The sequence below is a fragment of the Betta splendens genome, chromosome 1 (genome assembly GCF_900634795.4).
Source record: "Betta splendens chromosome 1, fBetSpl5.4, whole genome shotgun sequence".
In the NCBI taxonomy this organism is placed as follows: Eukaryota; Metazoa; Chordata; class Actinopteri; order Anabantiformes; family Osphronemidae; genus Betta; species Betta splendens.
Window position 1 is genome coordinate 3257557 of NC_040881.3, and position 16738 is coordinate 3274294.

The 16738-nt window shown below is 49.1% G+C and overlaps 1 protein-coding gene across 3 annotated transcripts; it reads left to right on the forward strand.

Annotated features, from left to right (window-relative positions):
* The first annotated feature begins 417 nt into the window (after nucleotides 1-417).
* On the forward strand, nucleotides 418-5802 carry LOC114863002 (QRFP-like peptide receptor). 3 transcript variants are annotated; one of them, XR_008695412.1, is made up of 4 exons: nucleotides 418-665; nucleotides 897-1845; nucleotides 2225-4048; nucleotides 4611-5802. XR_008695412.1 is itself a non-coding variant. In XM_029163806.3 (3 exons), the coding sequence occupies exons 2-3, from the start codon at nucleotides 1103-1105 to the stop codon at nucleotides 3153-3155; spliced, it is 1674 nt and encodes a 557-aa protein (XP_029019639.1). In that variant the 5' UTR covers nucleotides 418-665; nucleotides 897-1102; the 3' UTR covers nucleotides 3156-5802. The 3 variants fall into 3 exon arrangements, 2 of the variants coding, with proteins under 2 accessions (XP_029019639.1, XP_055366991.1); XM_029163806.3 differs by having other exon boundaries at nucleotides 2225-5802; XM_055511016.1 differs by lacking the exon at nucleotides 418-665 and having other exon boundaries at nucleotides 688-1845; nucleotides 2225-5802.
* Nucleotides 5803-16738: the final 10936 nt, after the last annotated feature.

Consider the following 16738-nt stretch of genomic DNA (forward strand, 5'->3'; position numbering starts at 1 on the left):
TATTCATGCAAGTTCCTTAGAGTCTTTCGAGTGTTTCACTGCAGGTCTCATAGTAGGAGCTGCGTTCACAGTGTGCAGCGGTAACATGATCCAGGTACGGAAGCAGAAACGCTCAGATGTTAGAGCTCGTCTCATAGATGGGATTCAGAGCTAACTGTGTAAATGCTAGAGGGATGCGAGGAGGACAATAGGCAAAATAAATAAAAGCCCATGAATCCTAATGTGTCTGAGTTGTTGTTCTTTAAGCGAGTCGTAAAGCCGATAACAGCGAAAATGCGTTCATTCCATCCTCAGGGCTCATTGGCTGCAAGTAACGAGGCAACTGTTGAGTTTTTCAGAATTTATCACGAACACTACAATGTCAGCCCAAAGTTCCGCTCGGCTGGTGCGCGCGCGCGTGCGCCCGTGCGCGCGCACCAGCCGAGCCGCAGCCGCTGCCTCCGCGACTTCGCCCCTCGCTCACATCCAGTCCCGCAGCCGCTACGCCGACAGCTGCTCGCGCACCGGCGGAAAGCGACGCGAACGCCGCGAGCTCTGCCGCGAGCGGCGACGACGGCGCCGCCGCAGCTCCGACGCCCGGAGACGCATCGCGACGCGCGGACGCCCGCCGTCAGGAGCCCGGGAGCAACTTTGCGGATCCGTCGGCGTCAGGGGACACGCGCACGGTCAGTAAACAACAGGGAGTGAATGGTGTGTGTGTGTGTGTGCGCGCTCAGCTCTAATAGATACTCTGACATTTACCTAATTTATTGAACTTGATTGTGCCTGAGCTGAATCACGTTCACAAATTAAAATATCAACATGCATTTTACAGAATGCATTATGTTAAAGTGTCATTAACGGTGCCGTCTTTGCTTCTTGGACGTGACTGGGACCGGTTCTGGGTTTTTGTCCAGCCCGGTGTCCTCTCTGATGACGCGATGGGACCGTGAGGTCGCGGCGGTTCCGTAGGAGCGGCTCCGGGACCGAGGCTGAGCAGCGCCGCACCATGCGGATCCACACCCGCGGGCGCCGGAACGCAGACCCCGCGTCGGCCCGGGTCTCCCCGTCTTCTCGTCTGCAGGTGAAACGGGTCCGCTGAGTCCAGACCGCCGCCGTCTCCATGGATCGGCCCGGTTCCCCCCCTCATCCCCCCCCGTTGCCCAGCGGCAGCTCCCGGGACGGGTTCAACCACAGCTCCCTGACGCTGGCCTCCTCCCCCGCCTCCCCCGCGGCCCTCCTCCCCCACCCGCCGGCCTCGCTGCCGCCCTCCCCCCTCCTCTCCTCCACCCTCTCCTCCGGCGACCTGGCGGCCCTGGAGCGCATGCTGCTCTGGACCCTCCACGAGCCCAGCACCGTGGCTCTGACCGTCATGTACTGCCTGTCCTTCCTCCTGGGATTCGCCGGGAACCTCACGTCCCTGCGCGTGCTCACCAACCGGCGCGGCCGGCGCCTGGCGGGCGCCAGCGCCACGCGCAGCCTGCTGGTGAACCTGGCGGTGTGCGACCTGGCGGTGGTGTGCGTGTGCATGCCCATCACGCTGGGCAGCCAGATCTACACGGCCTGGGTGTACGGCGACCTGCTGTGCCGCGCCGTGCCCTTCACGCAGGCCGTGTCGGTGTCGGCGAGCGTGCTGACGCTCACCGTCATCAGCGTGAACCGCTACTACAGCGTGCGCTCGCCGCTGCGCGCCCGCGCCATGTTCACGCGCCGCCGCATCCTGGCCACCGTGGCCGTGGTGTGGGCCGTGTCGTCGGCCATGTGCGCGCCCATCGCGGTGGTGAACCGGCGGCGGGAGATCAGCTTCGGCGCCTTCGCCATCCTGGTGTGTCAGGAGGAGTGGCCTCAGCACCGGCTCAAGCAGGGGTAGGTGCTCGACGGGGGGAAGAGATGCATGCTGGGAACGGCAGCAGACCAACCAGAACCAGTCCAATCAGAGATCTGGATATAGTGTGAGATTTTGTTGGTTCTGGTTCCAGTCTGTGCCAGTTATAGCTCCACTTCCTGTGGATCAGATGCTGCGTTGTGTCCTTCAAATAGTGGCGCTCCATCAGCTACGTGCTCATGATGTGCCGCGTTTATCTTCTTGATGAAAACGGGAGCAAATGGAGCCGCGCTGAGACGAGCGTTGTGTTCTTGCTGCCCGTTCTCATCTCCAAATGGAGATTTCTTTGAAGTGTTTCCACACGCGCGGGAGGAAGCGACGGCCGTATTTGGGCAGTGACGGCCTCTCTCTCTCCCGCAGGTACAACGTGCTGCTGTTCGCCATGCTCTACTGCCTGCCGGTGACCTTTAACCTCACCATCGGCTTCCTCACCGGCCGCCGGCTCTGGGGCGGCAGGAGGTCGGCCTTCGCCGACCTGGACCCCCGCAGCCAGGCGCTGCACGCCTCGCGCCTCAAGACGCGGCAGAAGATCGCCAAGATGGTGGTGTGCCTGGTGCTGCTGTTCGCCGCGTCCTGGCTGCCGCTCTACTTGGCCGACCTGTGGATCGACCGCGAGCAGCGCCCGCCGTCCTGGCTGCTGCAGGCGCGGCCCTTCGCCCAGTGGCTGGGCCTGACCAACTCCAGCCTCAACCCCATCTGCTACTGCTTCATCGGGGACCTGTACCGCTCGGCCAAGGTGATCCGGACCCGCTACTACCAGAAGGTGGCCGCGCTCTTCGGCACCTCCTCGTTCTCCAGCTCGGTGGCGGTGGCGTCGCCCTCCGTGGTCATCGCGGACCCCAAGGCCGGCGCCGCGGCGCCCGCGTCCAGGCCCGCCGTGCCCCGGCTGCTGAGCCTGGGTCAGAGGCTCAGGGACAGACACGGGTCCGACTGCAGCATCTCCGACTGGTGCCGGTCCAGTCCCAGCGTGTGCGGCTCCCTGCTCCCACGCCGGCTCCGCACGCCGCAGCGGAGCGTGCGCAACACGGGCTTCCTGCCCGCGAGGAGACACTCGCTGAATGAGAACTCTGCGTCATTACCTTTAAGTACGGGGTCTGTGGAAATAGACGTGCTGCCGCGGAGGACGCATTCAGGCGACAGAATTTATGGCCCGTCGGCCGATAAGAGAGACGCTTCTACGACGCAGGGAGACGCCCTCTGTTACGACGGGAAGCTGCTTAGGGAGACGTCCCAGACCTCCTCTGTGGTGGGAGACAGCGAAGACGAGAGAACCGACACGACCAGTCTGTGAAAGCTGCTGATTAGCTGCACACACACACACGCAGACACGCACACACACGCGCGCACACGTGCGCACACACACACACACACACACACACACACACACACACGTGCAAACACATACACACACACACACATGCACACACACACACACACACACACACACACACACACACACACACACACACACGTAGACACACACGCACAAAGAGACATGCAGACACACACACGCACGCAGAGACACGCAGACACACACACACACACACACAGGCACACACACGCGTGCACACACACACGCGCGCACACACAGACACACACAGACACACACTCACAGACGCGTAGACACACACGCACAAAGAGACACGCAGACACGCACACGCGTGCACACACACACACATAGACACTCAGACACACACACACACACACACACACACAGACCGGGGTAATCCTTCGCTAAAGCCATTGTTTGACTTGAGGATGGACTGACCTGTCCTCCATCCGTCTGGTTTCTCTCTCTCACGCTGAAGCACGGAGGATCCAGGGAGAGATAAGAGCTGGATTGTTATTAGCTCTGGGCAGCGATAGTGATGTAGAAGCATTTTCAGTTCCACCACTTCTCTCAGCGCTTCAGCTGCGTGTCACAGTGAGAAAGAAGCCGCTTAGCGCAGCAGGGACGAGGCCTGTGTTTATTTGTTCTTTTTATTTCTCGTGGCTTTGCTTATGGATGTGAAAAGGTACAACCCATTATGGCGATTTAATGACGGCAGACGAGCGACTCCGCTACAGGAAACGAGATGAGCTGTAAATGAAGCAGAATATGGGAGATTCAAAACGCAGCCCAGAACAGAATTCATCAAAACAAAGACGCTGCTCCGAAGACGCAGATGAAGGACGACCACAAAGGTCCGTTCAGTCAAAAGACAAACAAACAAAAACACATCACTTCCATATTGTTTGCAAGTGTGTTTGCAACATGGTCTGAAAGACACAGCCCTTCACAGCTGGAGCGAAGGCAGGTACACAGTACAGCTGTGGATGCATGGAGGAGAGGTTGCATGGAGGAGAGGTTCAGAAAAGATGTAGATGATAAATAACAAACAAAGAACAAACTCATTCAGTGCTGTGCATGCCAAATCAATTCTTTTTAAAAGTGTCACCAAAAGTTGTTTTACTTCCTGAGTGCAATGGAATAAATAATTTTTTAGCATTTGTGACAAGAGAAAATTTAATTCTGCTGCTTCTTCCAGACAATGTTTTATTGTATAGAGATGTAATTTTTAACAGACAGAGCTCCATAGAAATTTATTTAGTTTGAGTTACATTCACTGCTGTCTCTCTCTCTTTCATTCTGATCAAGGTTCAATTTTAAGTTTTAATAATCTTATTGAGAAAACTGACATTTCATTTAACCTTAAATTCAGCATCATTTTTCTAAAATACTTTCTATTATGTCTTTTTTCATTAGGAATCTGACAGGAACAGACGTAGATCAAAACAGCAGGATTAAACCCAGGCCGCCTGCGTCCTATTAACCTTTGAGAATTGATTTTTTACATTGTAATTTGTGCAAAGCCACATTTCAAATGGGCTGTTAGTAACAGTCACGCAGAATGTGAACAGCTGCATGTGAGAGTCGGCGTCAGCAGCCGCGTTCACCTGCTGCATCTTCAACACGCCGACCAATCAACTCTGTGATCTCACTGCAGAAGCTCCAAGAGCTGCAAACATCAGCCTGACGTCCGTTCTCTCACCTTAGTCTTTGAATCACGTTTTAGTTTTAACTTGTAAAACCGGTTAAAACCCTCTCAAGGCCAAATGAGCATGAACATGGAGAAACCACCCGCTTCCCAGGCTGTGGTGCAGTGCTGTGGTGTCTCTGGCTCAGTCTTCACTTGCGTCTACCTCCGTCTGCAGCTGCTCTGCTTCCTGAAGCTGCCGATGCTTCCTGACGTCTCCAGACACTGTTACCACTGTCTATTTTTAGATTAACCTTAAGGAACTTACAAAGTGTCTTTACTGTAGATAAGAGAGACCGAGGAAGTGGTCGAAGGCCTGCAGATTACAGGTTTTTACGCCGGTCTTGGATCCTTCGTCCAATCTGCTTTTGTTCCCTCTGGCTTGATTAAATCTTAATGGCATGTGAATGTAGCTGTAAGTGGCTTCTCTTCCTGAAGCCAGGAGCAACTCAACCACGCGCTCATCACACTTCTCACTCCACAAAGACGTGAATTTGATTAGAAATTATAGAACAAGTAATTTAACAAATTTCACAAAGTGAAACTACTTTGCAAAAGATTTGGGTCTGTGGGTTTTTTGTGAGCTATTTTGCTTCTTAAGATTCAGTCTGAACGTTTGTATCCTTGAGACCTCAGGAACGTTGATTTCAAACAATGGAATCCTGCTTTTGTAGTTGTTGATTACTATTCAAAATATGAGAAGAGGTATTAAAACAGCCAACAGATGCAGGAATGTCTTTATTGGACTTGGTGTTGCAGTAGAGTTCAGATTTTTAGGAGCTGAGGAGAAAAATGATGAAATTTCCTGGGTCCAAAATATTGCTGCTTGTTTTTATATGTGGCTTTTGCCTTTTCATGTGTAGCTGCTTGATGAAAAAAGTAAATATTTGATTGATTAAAATTCCAAAGTTCCCCTTTAAATCTGGAGTAATGTTTTATTTAACGGCATGTGACACATTAAGAACTGCACGCACGCACGCACACACACACACACACACACACACACACACACACACACACACATGCTCATTTCAGATATCCCAAGGACTCGTGAAGAGGCACTTCAGCTCATGATTGCCTTGGTTTCTTCAGGCATTCAGCCGTTTTGGTCACCTCGGATCTTTTGTCCACACCCTCTCACCGCTCTGGGCTTTTTCTAGTCTTCTCACCTCAACTTTCTTGTTCATCTCCCGTCTATCTCCTTTCTTTGTGTTAGAGACGCAGGCTAAGGGCAGCCCGAGTTGCCTCATCTTCGTCTTCATATTCCCAATAAGACGAGGCCCATTTCACGCTGCAGAGCCCACGGAAAACAACCTGTTCATCACGAAGACAAACGCTCCAGTGTTTTATTGACTGCGTTGATTACAGAACAGAGACAGGCTGTTATGAGGTAACTACAGCGTGTGCTGCAGTTAACACAATGTCAACCTAACCTCAGTGAGCTCCGGCTTCATTGTGACTGCTTCGTTTACACAGACTTCCTGGGTAGTTGAACGCTCTCCCTGCAGTTTGACCACAAATGTCACGCTGATTTACTTTAAAAAAAAGAGAACAAAAGCAGCCGCGCTGGAAATGACACATCAGCAGCAGCCTCTGGTTGCAGGATTGTGCTGTTTGCATTTTTGAAACATAGCAAACAAAAAATAATATTTAAAGTGCAAATGACCAAAGAAGAAGAAGGAGTGAACCCGGCGCCTTTAACAGGGTCCATTAAAGGTCTCTGTAGCTGCAGGCCGAGGCTCCACTGCTGCAGGCGGCTGCGAGCGTCATGAATATTAATGAGCCATGAGGAATGGGGTGAAAACGCCGCGTCTCTGTGCTCCCTCTCACTTTTGCACCGCAAGCACTGACGCACGAACCCCCCTCACCCACCGTCTGCAATCTGAATGTCAATCTGACACCAGCGCTGATCCGGACGAGACTCTGGTCGCGTCGAGGTCCGTGCGGGAAAACGGTGTTTGTCACCGTGTCATGTGAAAACCACAGCGCTGCGACTGCATTAGCGGCGGCTCTGTCATTTACAGGTGACTCAGTGTGACCAGCTAGAAGATGCTGAAAGCAGGGAAACGTACACACGACGCCTGTAATTTACACACACACACACACACACACACACACACACACACACACACACACACACACACACACACACACACACACACACACACACACACACACACACACACACACACACCTTTTGTAGCTGCATACAATGAGGCTGAGTCTGAGCACAGGTCAAAGCCGGCTGGAGCAGCCATTACCGCTGCCAGCATCACAGCGGAGCAGCGTTACAGGCTGAGGCCAGAGGAGAGGAACCTGTGAGCAGACACGCAGAAGCCCTGTTACAGTGCATTTACATGCAGGCTGCTTCTCCCACTGACCTGGACTGCGGCCGTGCAGCTGATTCAGCAGCAGTCGGACGTGCACGCGTGGGCTCTCCATCACACGTCTCATGGCTCGTATCGGTGCTGTGACATATCAGCCGCGTGCGCCGACCAACGAGACAAGCGCTGCTGTGATATCGACTCATTCCTCTGCAAAAAGCCCAAGTGAAACGCTCCCGAGGTGTCTGATGAGACCTTCAGACGAACATAAACCCAGCTGGACGTCAAAGGCATTAGAGAAGTTCTCAGCGGGCGGAGAAATGAAAACATTTATAAACTCTGTCTAATAGATTCTTCAAAGGGAAAACATCTCAGCTATTTCATCATAAATGTAGGTTTGGCCACAAAAACAAGAGGTCATTGATCTCCCAAACTGAATTCACACCACACTCACTAAAATAGTCTGAAAAGTATAAACCTGTTTTTTCTGTAATAATCACATTTTTTGAATCTCAGCCAGTTGTGAATCGCCGGCACGTGAGATGTGTTTGACCTGAGAGAGTAAAATGTGTTTGACCATGTTGGCATTTCTTTGTTTTTGTAGAGAAAGCAGCTATAATCACACATAACCATTACGGCTGTAATTACACACCGTAAAACGGGGGAATCGTTCCGTCAGCGTTGGCTGGATGTCAGCTCTGACATTGTTCCGCTCTGATGCAGCCTGTGAAAAGACACTTTGGCGATTTGCATACGATGGTAATGATTTTATCATTAAAAATGAGATTGGTCAAAATAAAACCCCAGTAAACTCCGTGGTTCTGTTGATCAACACCTGTCACTTTCCATCCGCTCCCGCGATGGACTCCTCCACAACCCCAGATGTCATCACTGTTGTTAAACTGTTCCATTAATTGGCCGGTTCGTCTGCCAGCTGAAGTGAGGGAACGCTCGCTGGTAGCGTCCCACCGCGCCTGGAAATGAGCACCATCATCTGAAACGCTGTGCGGATGAACAGCTGGCATGCAGTCGAACAGAAACGCTCCTGAGCTCAGCTCCTGAGCTGCAGCAGAGCCGGCGGTCGCAGCCAGAGATCAGGAGGTCACTGGAGGCGGCGCGTTGCAACATGTGGTGCAAGCGCCGCCAATGCGTTGTAGTGAATCAGCTTTAGTGGTCGTGCTAATTAGGAGGGTGGCCAGCTGGTCTTCTGTTAGCATCATTCTGCTGTTAGCATCACGTTAGCGTCAGGGTTGTGGCCCTGGTCCTGACTTTCGCCCTTCACTCGTGTGTTTGCTCAGTGGAGCTGTTTCCAACCACCTGCTCACACTGCTGATTTGACCTGTGAAGTCTGCACCAAGTTGCTCGTGGTCCCTTTTGTTCAGCTCCATCGCTTGGTGCAGATTCATTTTCATTGATGAAAATGGAGGAGCCGCCGATTCCAGTGCTGTTCATTCTTCTCGATTAGTGCCGACCCCATTGATTTAGTGCAGCATCGCTCTGCTGAACCCAGGAGACAAACAGAAGCAGGGGAGGAGAGGACTGTAGTCAAACGTCCGCGCTCCGGGTTGTGTTCAAAGTGTGCGATTGCCACGTCTCCGTGGGTTTGAGCCTCAGGGACAGACGTGACCGACACTGCTGTCACAACACTTTCTCTCTATGACAGGTCTCATTTATTTCCCCATATTTTATTGTACGCTCACAAAAACTGTGAGAACAGATAAAAACTGGATTTTGAACAATGTAAACATCTAAATCCTTCAAAATTGCCCTCAAAGGCCGGGATGAAGTTGTGTCTAATTGTTGTGACTAAAAGGCTTTTTCAGAATGAGTCTGTGCTGCGATTATCATGTACTTAACTTGTAGGAAAGCTTCACGCTTGCGTAATCTTGCTCTCACAGGTGCACTAAGTGCTTCCTCGCCCGGTTTCTCTCTTCATTTAGAGCTCAGGTCTCTTCACACCCGACAGAACCAGTGGCCGACCTTTACGTCTGAAGCGAGGAGCTCTCATCCACAGCACGCGGGAGCCGTCTCCGCACTGGACCAGAGGGAACCTGTTTTGTGATAAACATCCAAACAGGTTTGAATGAAGAGAACCGGTCCGGACGAGGGTCCGGCATCAAGGATCCATGTGATTCTGGGAGTGACACGTCCTAGTGTTCTGGTTTGCCTTTGCTGATGGATGCACTGCAGCCTGAATCGCAGGGCAGAGCTTCCGTCAACACGTCGCCGTGTGCCGGCGCCGCCACCGATTTCCAATGCTCAATATCCAAATCAAGGAAAGAGAAGATATTCTGGCTCGGCGCCAAAAGACAGCGACCCGCTGAGACTGGCTCCGTGATGGAGTCGTACTCCATCCCACTAATACAGTAATAGAGACTAATGAGCCACAGAAGAAGCAGTTTCCTGTACTTCAGCTAAAACAAGCAACAAAATAAGAGCAGGAGCGAATTCACTGGTTTCAACTGAAGAAGCTCCAGCAGTTTGATCCGAAGACTGTAATCACAGTTTAAATGAACATATTTTACCCTGAGCTCCTCCTCCTCTGAAAATGAGGGGACCAAATCAATGAGTCCTAACAAGCTGCCTGGTTTATTCTGCTGTTTTCACTGTGACAGAACCAGCAACGCTCTCCCCCTCTGATTCAACACGGTTCAGATTAACGGGTGCAAAGCAACCTGAGCTGCAGCTCCTGCGTGTGTGGACCACAGGCCGGACACTCGCCTCCATCGCTCTTCGCTGCTCGGATGCTCCTCATCATCGCCATAATGCACGGCAGCAGGATGCAGGGCATTAATGTCCAATAACATCCCGATAAACATCAAAGGCGTTTCCTGGTGGATTAAAGTAAGGTCTCAGACCAGACTCTCGGATCCAGAGCAGCATCTGTCTCTCTCTCTGGGAGCTTTTCATGCATTTCCCCCAATGGCTGCTTTCAGCCCACAATGTGCGAAGCGAATTCCCGTCTCTGTGGCGACACTGAGCAACTCCGGGGCGTAAAACGCAGCGGGAACAGGACGTGAATGTTTTTTTTGCCCGACAGAGACGTGGCTGAGCGGCTGAGGGCCCGCGCTGCCGGATGCTGGACCGTTCTGGGGACGTTAATGCCTGAGCTCGGTGGAGGCGCCCCGCTGCGCCGAGCTGTGGCGTCTGCATCATCATCTGGGGCTGTGCTAATGTTTGCTCCCCTCCTAGTTCCATGTGTGCACACGCCTGCAGATGTTTGTGTAGCTGGCGTCCAGCGCGTTTTATGATGAAGCATATTCATTATATATTTAAAGCAACACACCTCCACCTGCGCTGACACAGCCTGGATCCTCCACACTCTGTTCCAGTATCATGTTTGACATCATCCTTGTCTTCTCCTCCGTGTGTTGTTCAGTTTGCTTGTATTGTGAAATAAATATTTCATCACAATAGCCTGATTAATATGTTATTATAAGCGCTTTCCTATGTGCATATTTGAAGCCGTAAACTCCCACTGAGAGACGTTGGACCATTTCATCACATTGAAAGGCCTTTTAATAATAAACAAAGCACCTAAATAAACAAGATGTAGTTGTCAATTTGTCTTGTTTTGTTTCTCTGATTTTTATGATCCTCAAAAAAAAGTAGTTGGTGACTCGTGATGCATGTTATAAGAAAGAGATGATGTTATTATGTGCGGCAGCGAGCGCCTGCTTTCTGGGCTTTCCATATGAATTGCAGAGGATATTGAAGGAGACACATGCAATGAATCACAAACCTAGTTCCAATGAAAAGTAATACCCCACCCCTGCATCTAAACACGGAGATGTATGAGACCAGACTTTGAAGAAAGACTATGTCGCTTTTTGGAGGATAAATGACATAGTCACAGTAATAAAAAGCTGAGCGCTCAGACAATAAACTGCACCGTTGGTCAGTGGGCTCACGCTGGGTTTGCAGCTGCAGTCCTGCTTTAGTCTGCTCGTTGGGTGGGTGGTGTTAAACTTTACGCTTGAGCTGCTTGTGCTTTTCTGTCACAGTTCTTTGAGAACAGTGACAGTAAGAAAGAATTAATGAAAGTTGGAACTTTGATGAAAGGGTTCACACAGAAACGAACTGAAGAAACGCAACAACAGTAAGACAAACGAGACTGAGGCAGCAAGAAAACACAGAAAAGAGCCAATTAACACGGACACTGGTTCAAAATGGAGCGGAAGAACTGACTCGAACCTGGAAAAGGGGAACGCGAGATACAGTGGGTGGGAAACAGCTGAGTCGAGTTATGGGAGTGGAGGTTGAGTGAAGGTGGACGTTCACACATCCGGGGGCGGATGGAGAAACACTGACGTGCTCCCACAGGTTGGGGGGGGGGGGTTGAGCGGGATTGGATCCGGACCTCCAGCCCTGCGACCAGGCCGAGGCCTGTCCCGCCTGCAAAGGAAGCTCATTTCAACCTATTTACTCACGTTCACGTTCTTCTAGTCGCTGTCAGTCTTAGCTAAAATGACGCCTGTGGGAGTCTGAGGTTCAGATTTAATGTGTAGCGGGAGAGCAGTGTAACACTCTCTGGTCTAACCACTGGCGTTGCTTGACAAATACATCAGAATAATGAGGCAGTATTAAATTTAAAAACACATTTTTCACATCCCTGTGCTTGGACTGAGAAGTATTTCATAAACGCAGGGAGAAGTCCCTCCCTGCAGTCAGACGTTTGTGAATTAGCTGACACCTTCTTTAAATGGTACGGACTGAGCTGGCTCCCGTTCAAACCAATCCACTAAATGATTTTTTGTCTGGCACAGCGCCCGTGGCCTTCACATCCGCTGCCTTTTAATTTGGAAATAAAGACTTGAGCATCAGGGAAAGTGGTGTGAAACATGGGGCAGGGTTGGTCTCCCCGCAGCTTAACTGGGAACACTGGTCGGGCCACACGCTCCCCTATCCTGACCAGTTAAATGGAACCACTGTCTGTGTGCGGATGAGCAGGAAGTGTGATTTCACAGAGCAGTGCATTCCCCCCGTTCTCCCATCGTGACTGTGTGCAGGTCGCATCCAGTCGCAGCAGCCGGAGCGTCAGCGGCCACTTACCGCCTGCTGGATAAAACTGCTGCTCGCCGCAGGCTCCGTGCAGTGGGCGACTCCATGAACGCTGTCATCGTCAGGACGCAGCATCTCCCCAGCGCCGCAGCCAGGAAACCAGATCGTTGCAGGCACTGGTGAGGACGTGATGTTATGTAGTGCAGGAGGTTCCAGCTGGTGTAAACACTGTCTGTCTGACACTCATCTATAGAAGATACTCAATGCTTTCTAGTTCTACATAGTAGAACATAGAGTGACTCAACTCGTACATGTCAGTGTATTTATCACAGATCTTAATGGAAACTGGGGGGAAACAGAGGGTACAGACAGCTTAAATGGCTCTAACTAAGACACAGTGAGTGATGCAGAAAACACTGCTTTCTATGACAGGTCCCAAACAACTTATTGATTAATTTGTGTCGCTGCCGATGAGAAAACAACAGAAGCACAAGGTTTAGGATGAGGTGACGTCCACACTGTCCTGAAATAATTTAATGCCAGTAAAGTTTTCCCAAACAAACGGTTTTGTAGATCTGGTTATGTTTCTATTAGCACAGCACTAACTGTGAGGACGCAGCGTTGTCTAGAGCCTCATGATGCCATGGACCGGACTGAGCGACCCGTCCTCTTTCTCAGGGCACCGAATGCATCAGCTCAACTGACACACAGCAGGATGAGGAGGCGGACGGGCTGATAGAACAGGTGACACGTTGTAATGGCCAATCTGGATCCTTTGAAAGTGGGGAACGTCTCCAGCGATGGGATTGGTCTGATTTCGGCGCCGCTGCAGCCTTGGCTCAGCCCTGGACCTCCTCTGACTGACTGTGCCAGCTCACGCTTCATTTCCTACAGTACACCGTGTTACTAGTATCAGCTGGTGACCTTCGCCACCTCTGGAGAAAGGCCTATTATAATAATAAATGCAGTAGTGTACTACAATCCAAACCACCAGTGTTTTGGTGATGGATTTATTTTCTGTCTTTAGGGAATTTTATGGAAACTCCTGCAAAACAAAGTGAGGATTCTTTGTCACTGCGATTATTGGAAGACAGAGTGTATTTGTTCTCCGGTGCCTTTGCTGTGCAGGCGCTGACTGAACACATGGAAATGAGCCATGAGCATAGTTAAAATGCACAAAGCACATACAGTACAACAGCTTAACGCCAGAGGAGAACAACTGATCCCAACTGAGACAAGGAGCTGCTGTTATTTTTGCATGTAATGATATCAGGCTGACAAAGATGAAGACAAATCTGCAATTAAACTATGTACTGATGACACAACTCAACAAGCCACAGCAGCTCATGGAATAATTGGACAGGAAGTCAGGACATTTTTCCACAGTGGCTTTGTTGGTTTTTGACAACAGGTGAATGTGATGGAAGGAAAGTGGGTGTAATTAGATCTGTATGCTTGAACTCACTCTGCTTCCTAAAACAGATGCTCTACCTTAACCAGACTAAGAAAACAGTCAGATCATAGCCAGTGAAGGTATATATGCGTATAACAGTAGAAGTAGACCAGTAAACAATGAAATACCTCTAATCAGTGGTTTCAGCAGTGAATACAACACAGCAGACGTGAGTTTATCATTCAGCTGCTTCACATATTAGGTACCTGTTTCATTTACTGTATATGATGCAGTGCATGAAGATGAAGCAGCCTTTTGTGTTTGGAGGAATGTCTCCTGTATCATGAGCTCACAATGCTTTCAATGTAAAATCATAATATACAGTATAAAGTGTAACGTGGCATGAAATTAAAATGCTCAAGCGAAGCCTGAGTTTTGTACTAATTAAGATCAAATCCCACATCTGCGAATGCGATTCCTTGTCTGTGCTTTTAATGCTAATAAGTTGTAATTAACTGAGACTGACCCGTGTGGACAGGCTTCAAACGCACCGGCTGCATAAAACATATTAGATTAAAAGTTATTGCCTCATTTTTCACCGTCTTTCACCTTTTCCACCTTTCTCTGTTGTCCGAGCAGATGCCTTTGAATCATGGTTCTTTGAAGTACAGACAGCCACCGCTGACAGGACGGCGAGGACACATTTCAAACGCCGGCTGCAGCGAATAATCTGCGAGAAACTGATGAACTGAACCTTTTGGCTAATGAGAACTGACACGGGATGTGGGTTTTTGTGTAAAACCGTGTGTGTTTTGGAGAGAACAACTGAGGTGGAAAGAAAAAATCCTAATGACAAAAAAGGCAGATGTCACAAGATTTTATGGGAAACATCTGCAAAGAAAGGATCCATTTTTAGAAAGTGAATTTATGAAACTGTCACACACACACACACACATGCACACACACGCACACACACACACACACACACACACACACACACACACACACACACACACACACACACACACACACACACACACACACACGTCTCTCAGTGTTTTTGGTCTTTAATGTGAGATAGGTCAATTTATCAGACAAGGCTTTTTATGCGTCTCCCGTTCATTTTTCCTCGTTTCCGTGTCACTTCGTACTCAGAGGCAGGTTGGAACATTTCAAGCAGCAAACTCCTCAGATGATGGACTGAAATAGATAAAAGAGCCTTAAATGAATCTGTTTTCATCTTTGATTATCACTAAGATTAATTAAAGTGTGACCTGCATATCTGTTAAATACTGTTAAAAACTTTTTCTGTCTAATTGTTGTAATATCGTATTGTGACAATGTTGAGCTCTTCAGAGAATTAAAGGGAAGAAAATATCACTGCTGCTTTCACTGTGTGTCCTCACATTTAATAATTAAAGCTTGGAAGTTGCTCTGGTGATTGAGGTGAAGCGAGAAGGTAATAAAAATGCCCAAAACATCATGAATGAACAGACAAATCAGTCAGTTCTGCAACGGTGAAAGAACGGTCGTGTGCACTAATATTTGGTTTCACCTGTATTTAATGCAATGCTCAAGATTTGTCAAAGTTGACTGTAACAGGAAATAGATGAATGATTGATTGTAGTTTCAGATGCATCAACAATCTTCTATCCACAGCTGACAATAATGTGATTAGTGCATGCTGCTCACTGTTCACTGCTGCTGAGAGTAAACTAAAATCCACAGCTGCAGCTCTTCAGGCTCTTTTAGCTTCTTGCAGCTTGTAGGAGTAATTTTAACTAATCTCCTCAATGCGCTGATTCTCAAACAATCCTCTGCTGGGACCTTGGGCTGCAGTTCATCACTCTCATCACGATCAATGACTCCTTATGGATGGAAAGATGTTTGGGCTAATACCTTCGTAGCATGTTAGCATGCTAATAATTAGCGAGCTGAGACTCTGAGGTCAAGTGTTGCTATGCGACCGAGTTGTGCAGAAGTCTCCAGATTTTCTGTTCAGGCTGTTTGGATTTTTTCATCACACTCGCTTTCTTGCACACACACAAAACCACTAGACATTTATTGAACCGACCTACGTGTGGTTTTCAAAATAATGTGTAATTTGAACTTGTGTTTATGTGGTGCTGTGAAGTATGGCCCACTTTTTTAAAAAGGTGATTTCCAGCCTGACCATTCGTCATCACATTCCCTCTGACCTTATACTGGGAAGTTAATGATGGAAGCAGGAAACTGTCACTGGTGTGTTGAGAGTATGTGTAGTGTATTTCATTTGCTGAGGCTTCAGATCATCTTGTGCCATTTGTTTGTGTGTGTGTCTGCGTGTGTGTGTGTGTGTGTGTGTGTGTGTGTGTGTGTGTGTGTGTGTGTGTGTGTGTGTGTGTGTGTGTGTGTGTGTGTGTGTGTGTGTGTGTGTGTGAGCCTGCAGGGCTGTGTCTGCGATGTACAGTACCAGCTGTTACTATCGCCGCACAGCGCCGTTTGTCATCTGCTTTTCGTTGACATGCAACTCACCCAGGTCCAAGTGGAGATTCGTGCCAGATGTGATGAAATTCCCTCCAGGTGTTTCTGGGATATTGTGTTGCTGAGAACGGCACAAGCATCTTTTTGAAAAATCAAATCAAACATCTAATCAGTTCATCCTTTACTCCAAGTCTTTAATTTGAACAATCCCCCTGAGGCCAGTTCTGATAGAATGGGCCCTGTCTGAGCTACTACAAACACAAGACATATTGCATGAGGCAAAAAATTAATTTCAAGTATTAGAGTCCCTTTTAAAGCACACAGGGAATCGTGTGTTTTTCAGTATCAGCTCTTCACTTGTGCCCTTGTTATTCAACCTTAAGAATCCACCAGACTTCAGTCTAGTCTGCGTTTAATGACAAATTAGAGAAGACAAACTTATTGTTTTTTAACCTTTCCTCTAATGTTCTTGCCACTTCAGAAGTAACTAATATTAATTCCTCTTTTCTGTTAAATCATCTAGTCTCTATTTTCGTTGCTGTGTGCTTTGTACCAACAAAAGCCTTCATTCACTGAGAACATTTTAGAAAATTGTTCAAACAACCTCTATTGTTTTAGTGTTTATCCAATTCCAGATGTTCTGTGAACCATAGCGGCTGCAACTGGTGACACATAC

What these genes read in the sequence shown, in the direction of transcription:
- LOC114863002 (XM_029163806.3), top strand. Translation starts at nt 1,103, where the DNA reads ATGGATCGGCCCGGTTCCCCCCCTCATCCCCCCCCGTTGCCCAGCGGC. An exon ending in CAGCACCGGCTCAAGCAGGG is followed by an intron (nt 1,846 to 2,224) that starts GTAGGTGCTCGA and finishes TCTCTCCCGCAG; the next exon opens with GTACAACGTGCTGCTGTTCG.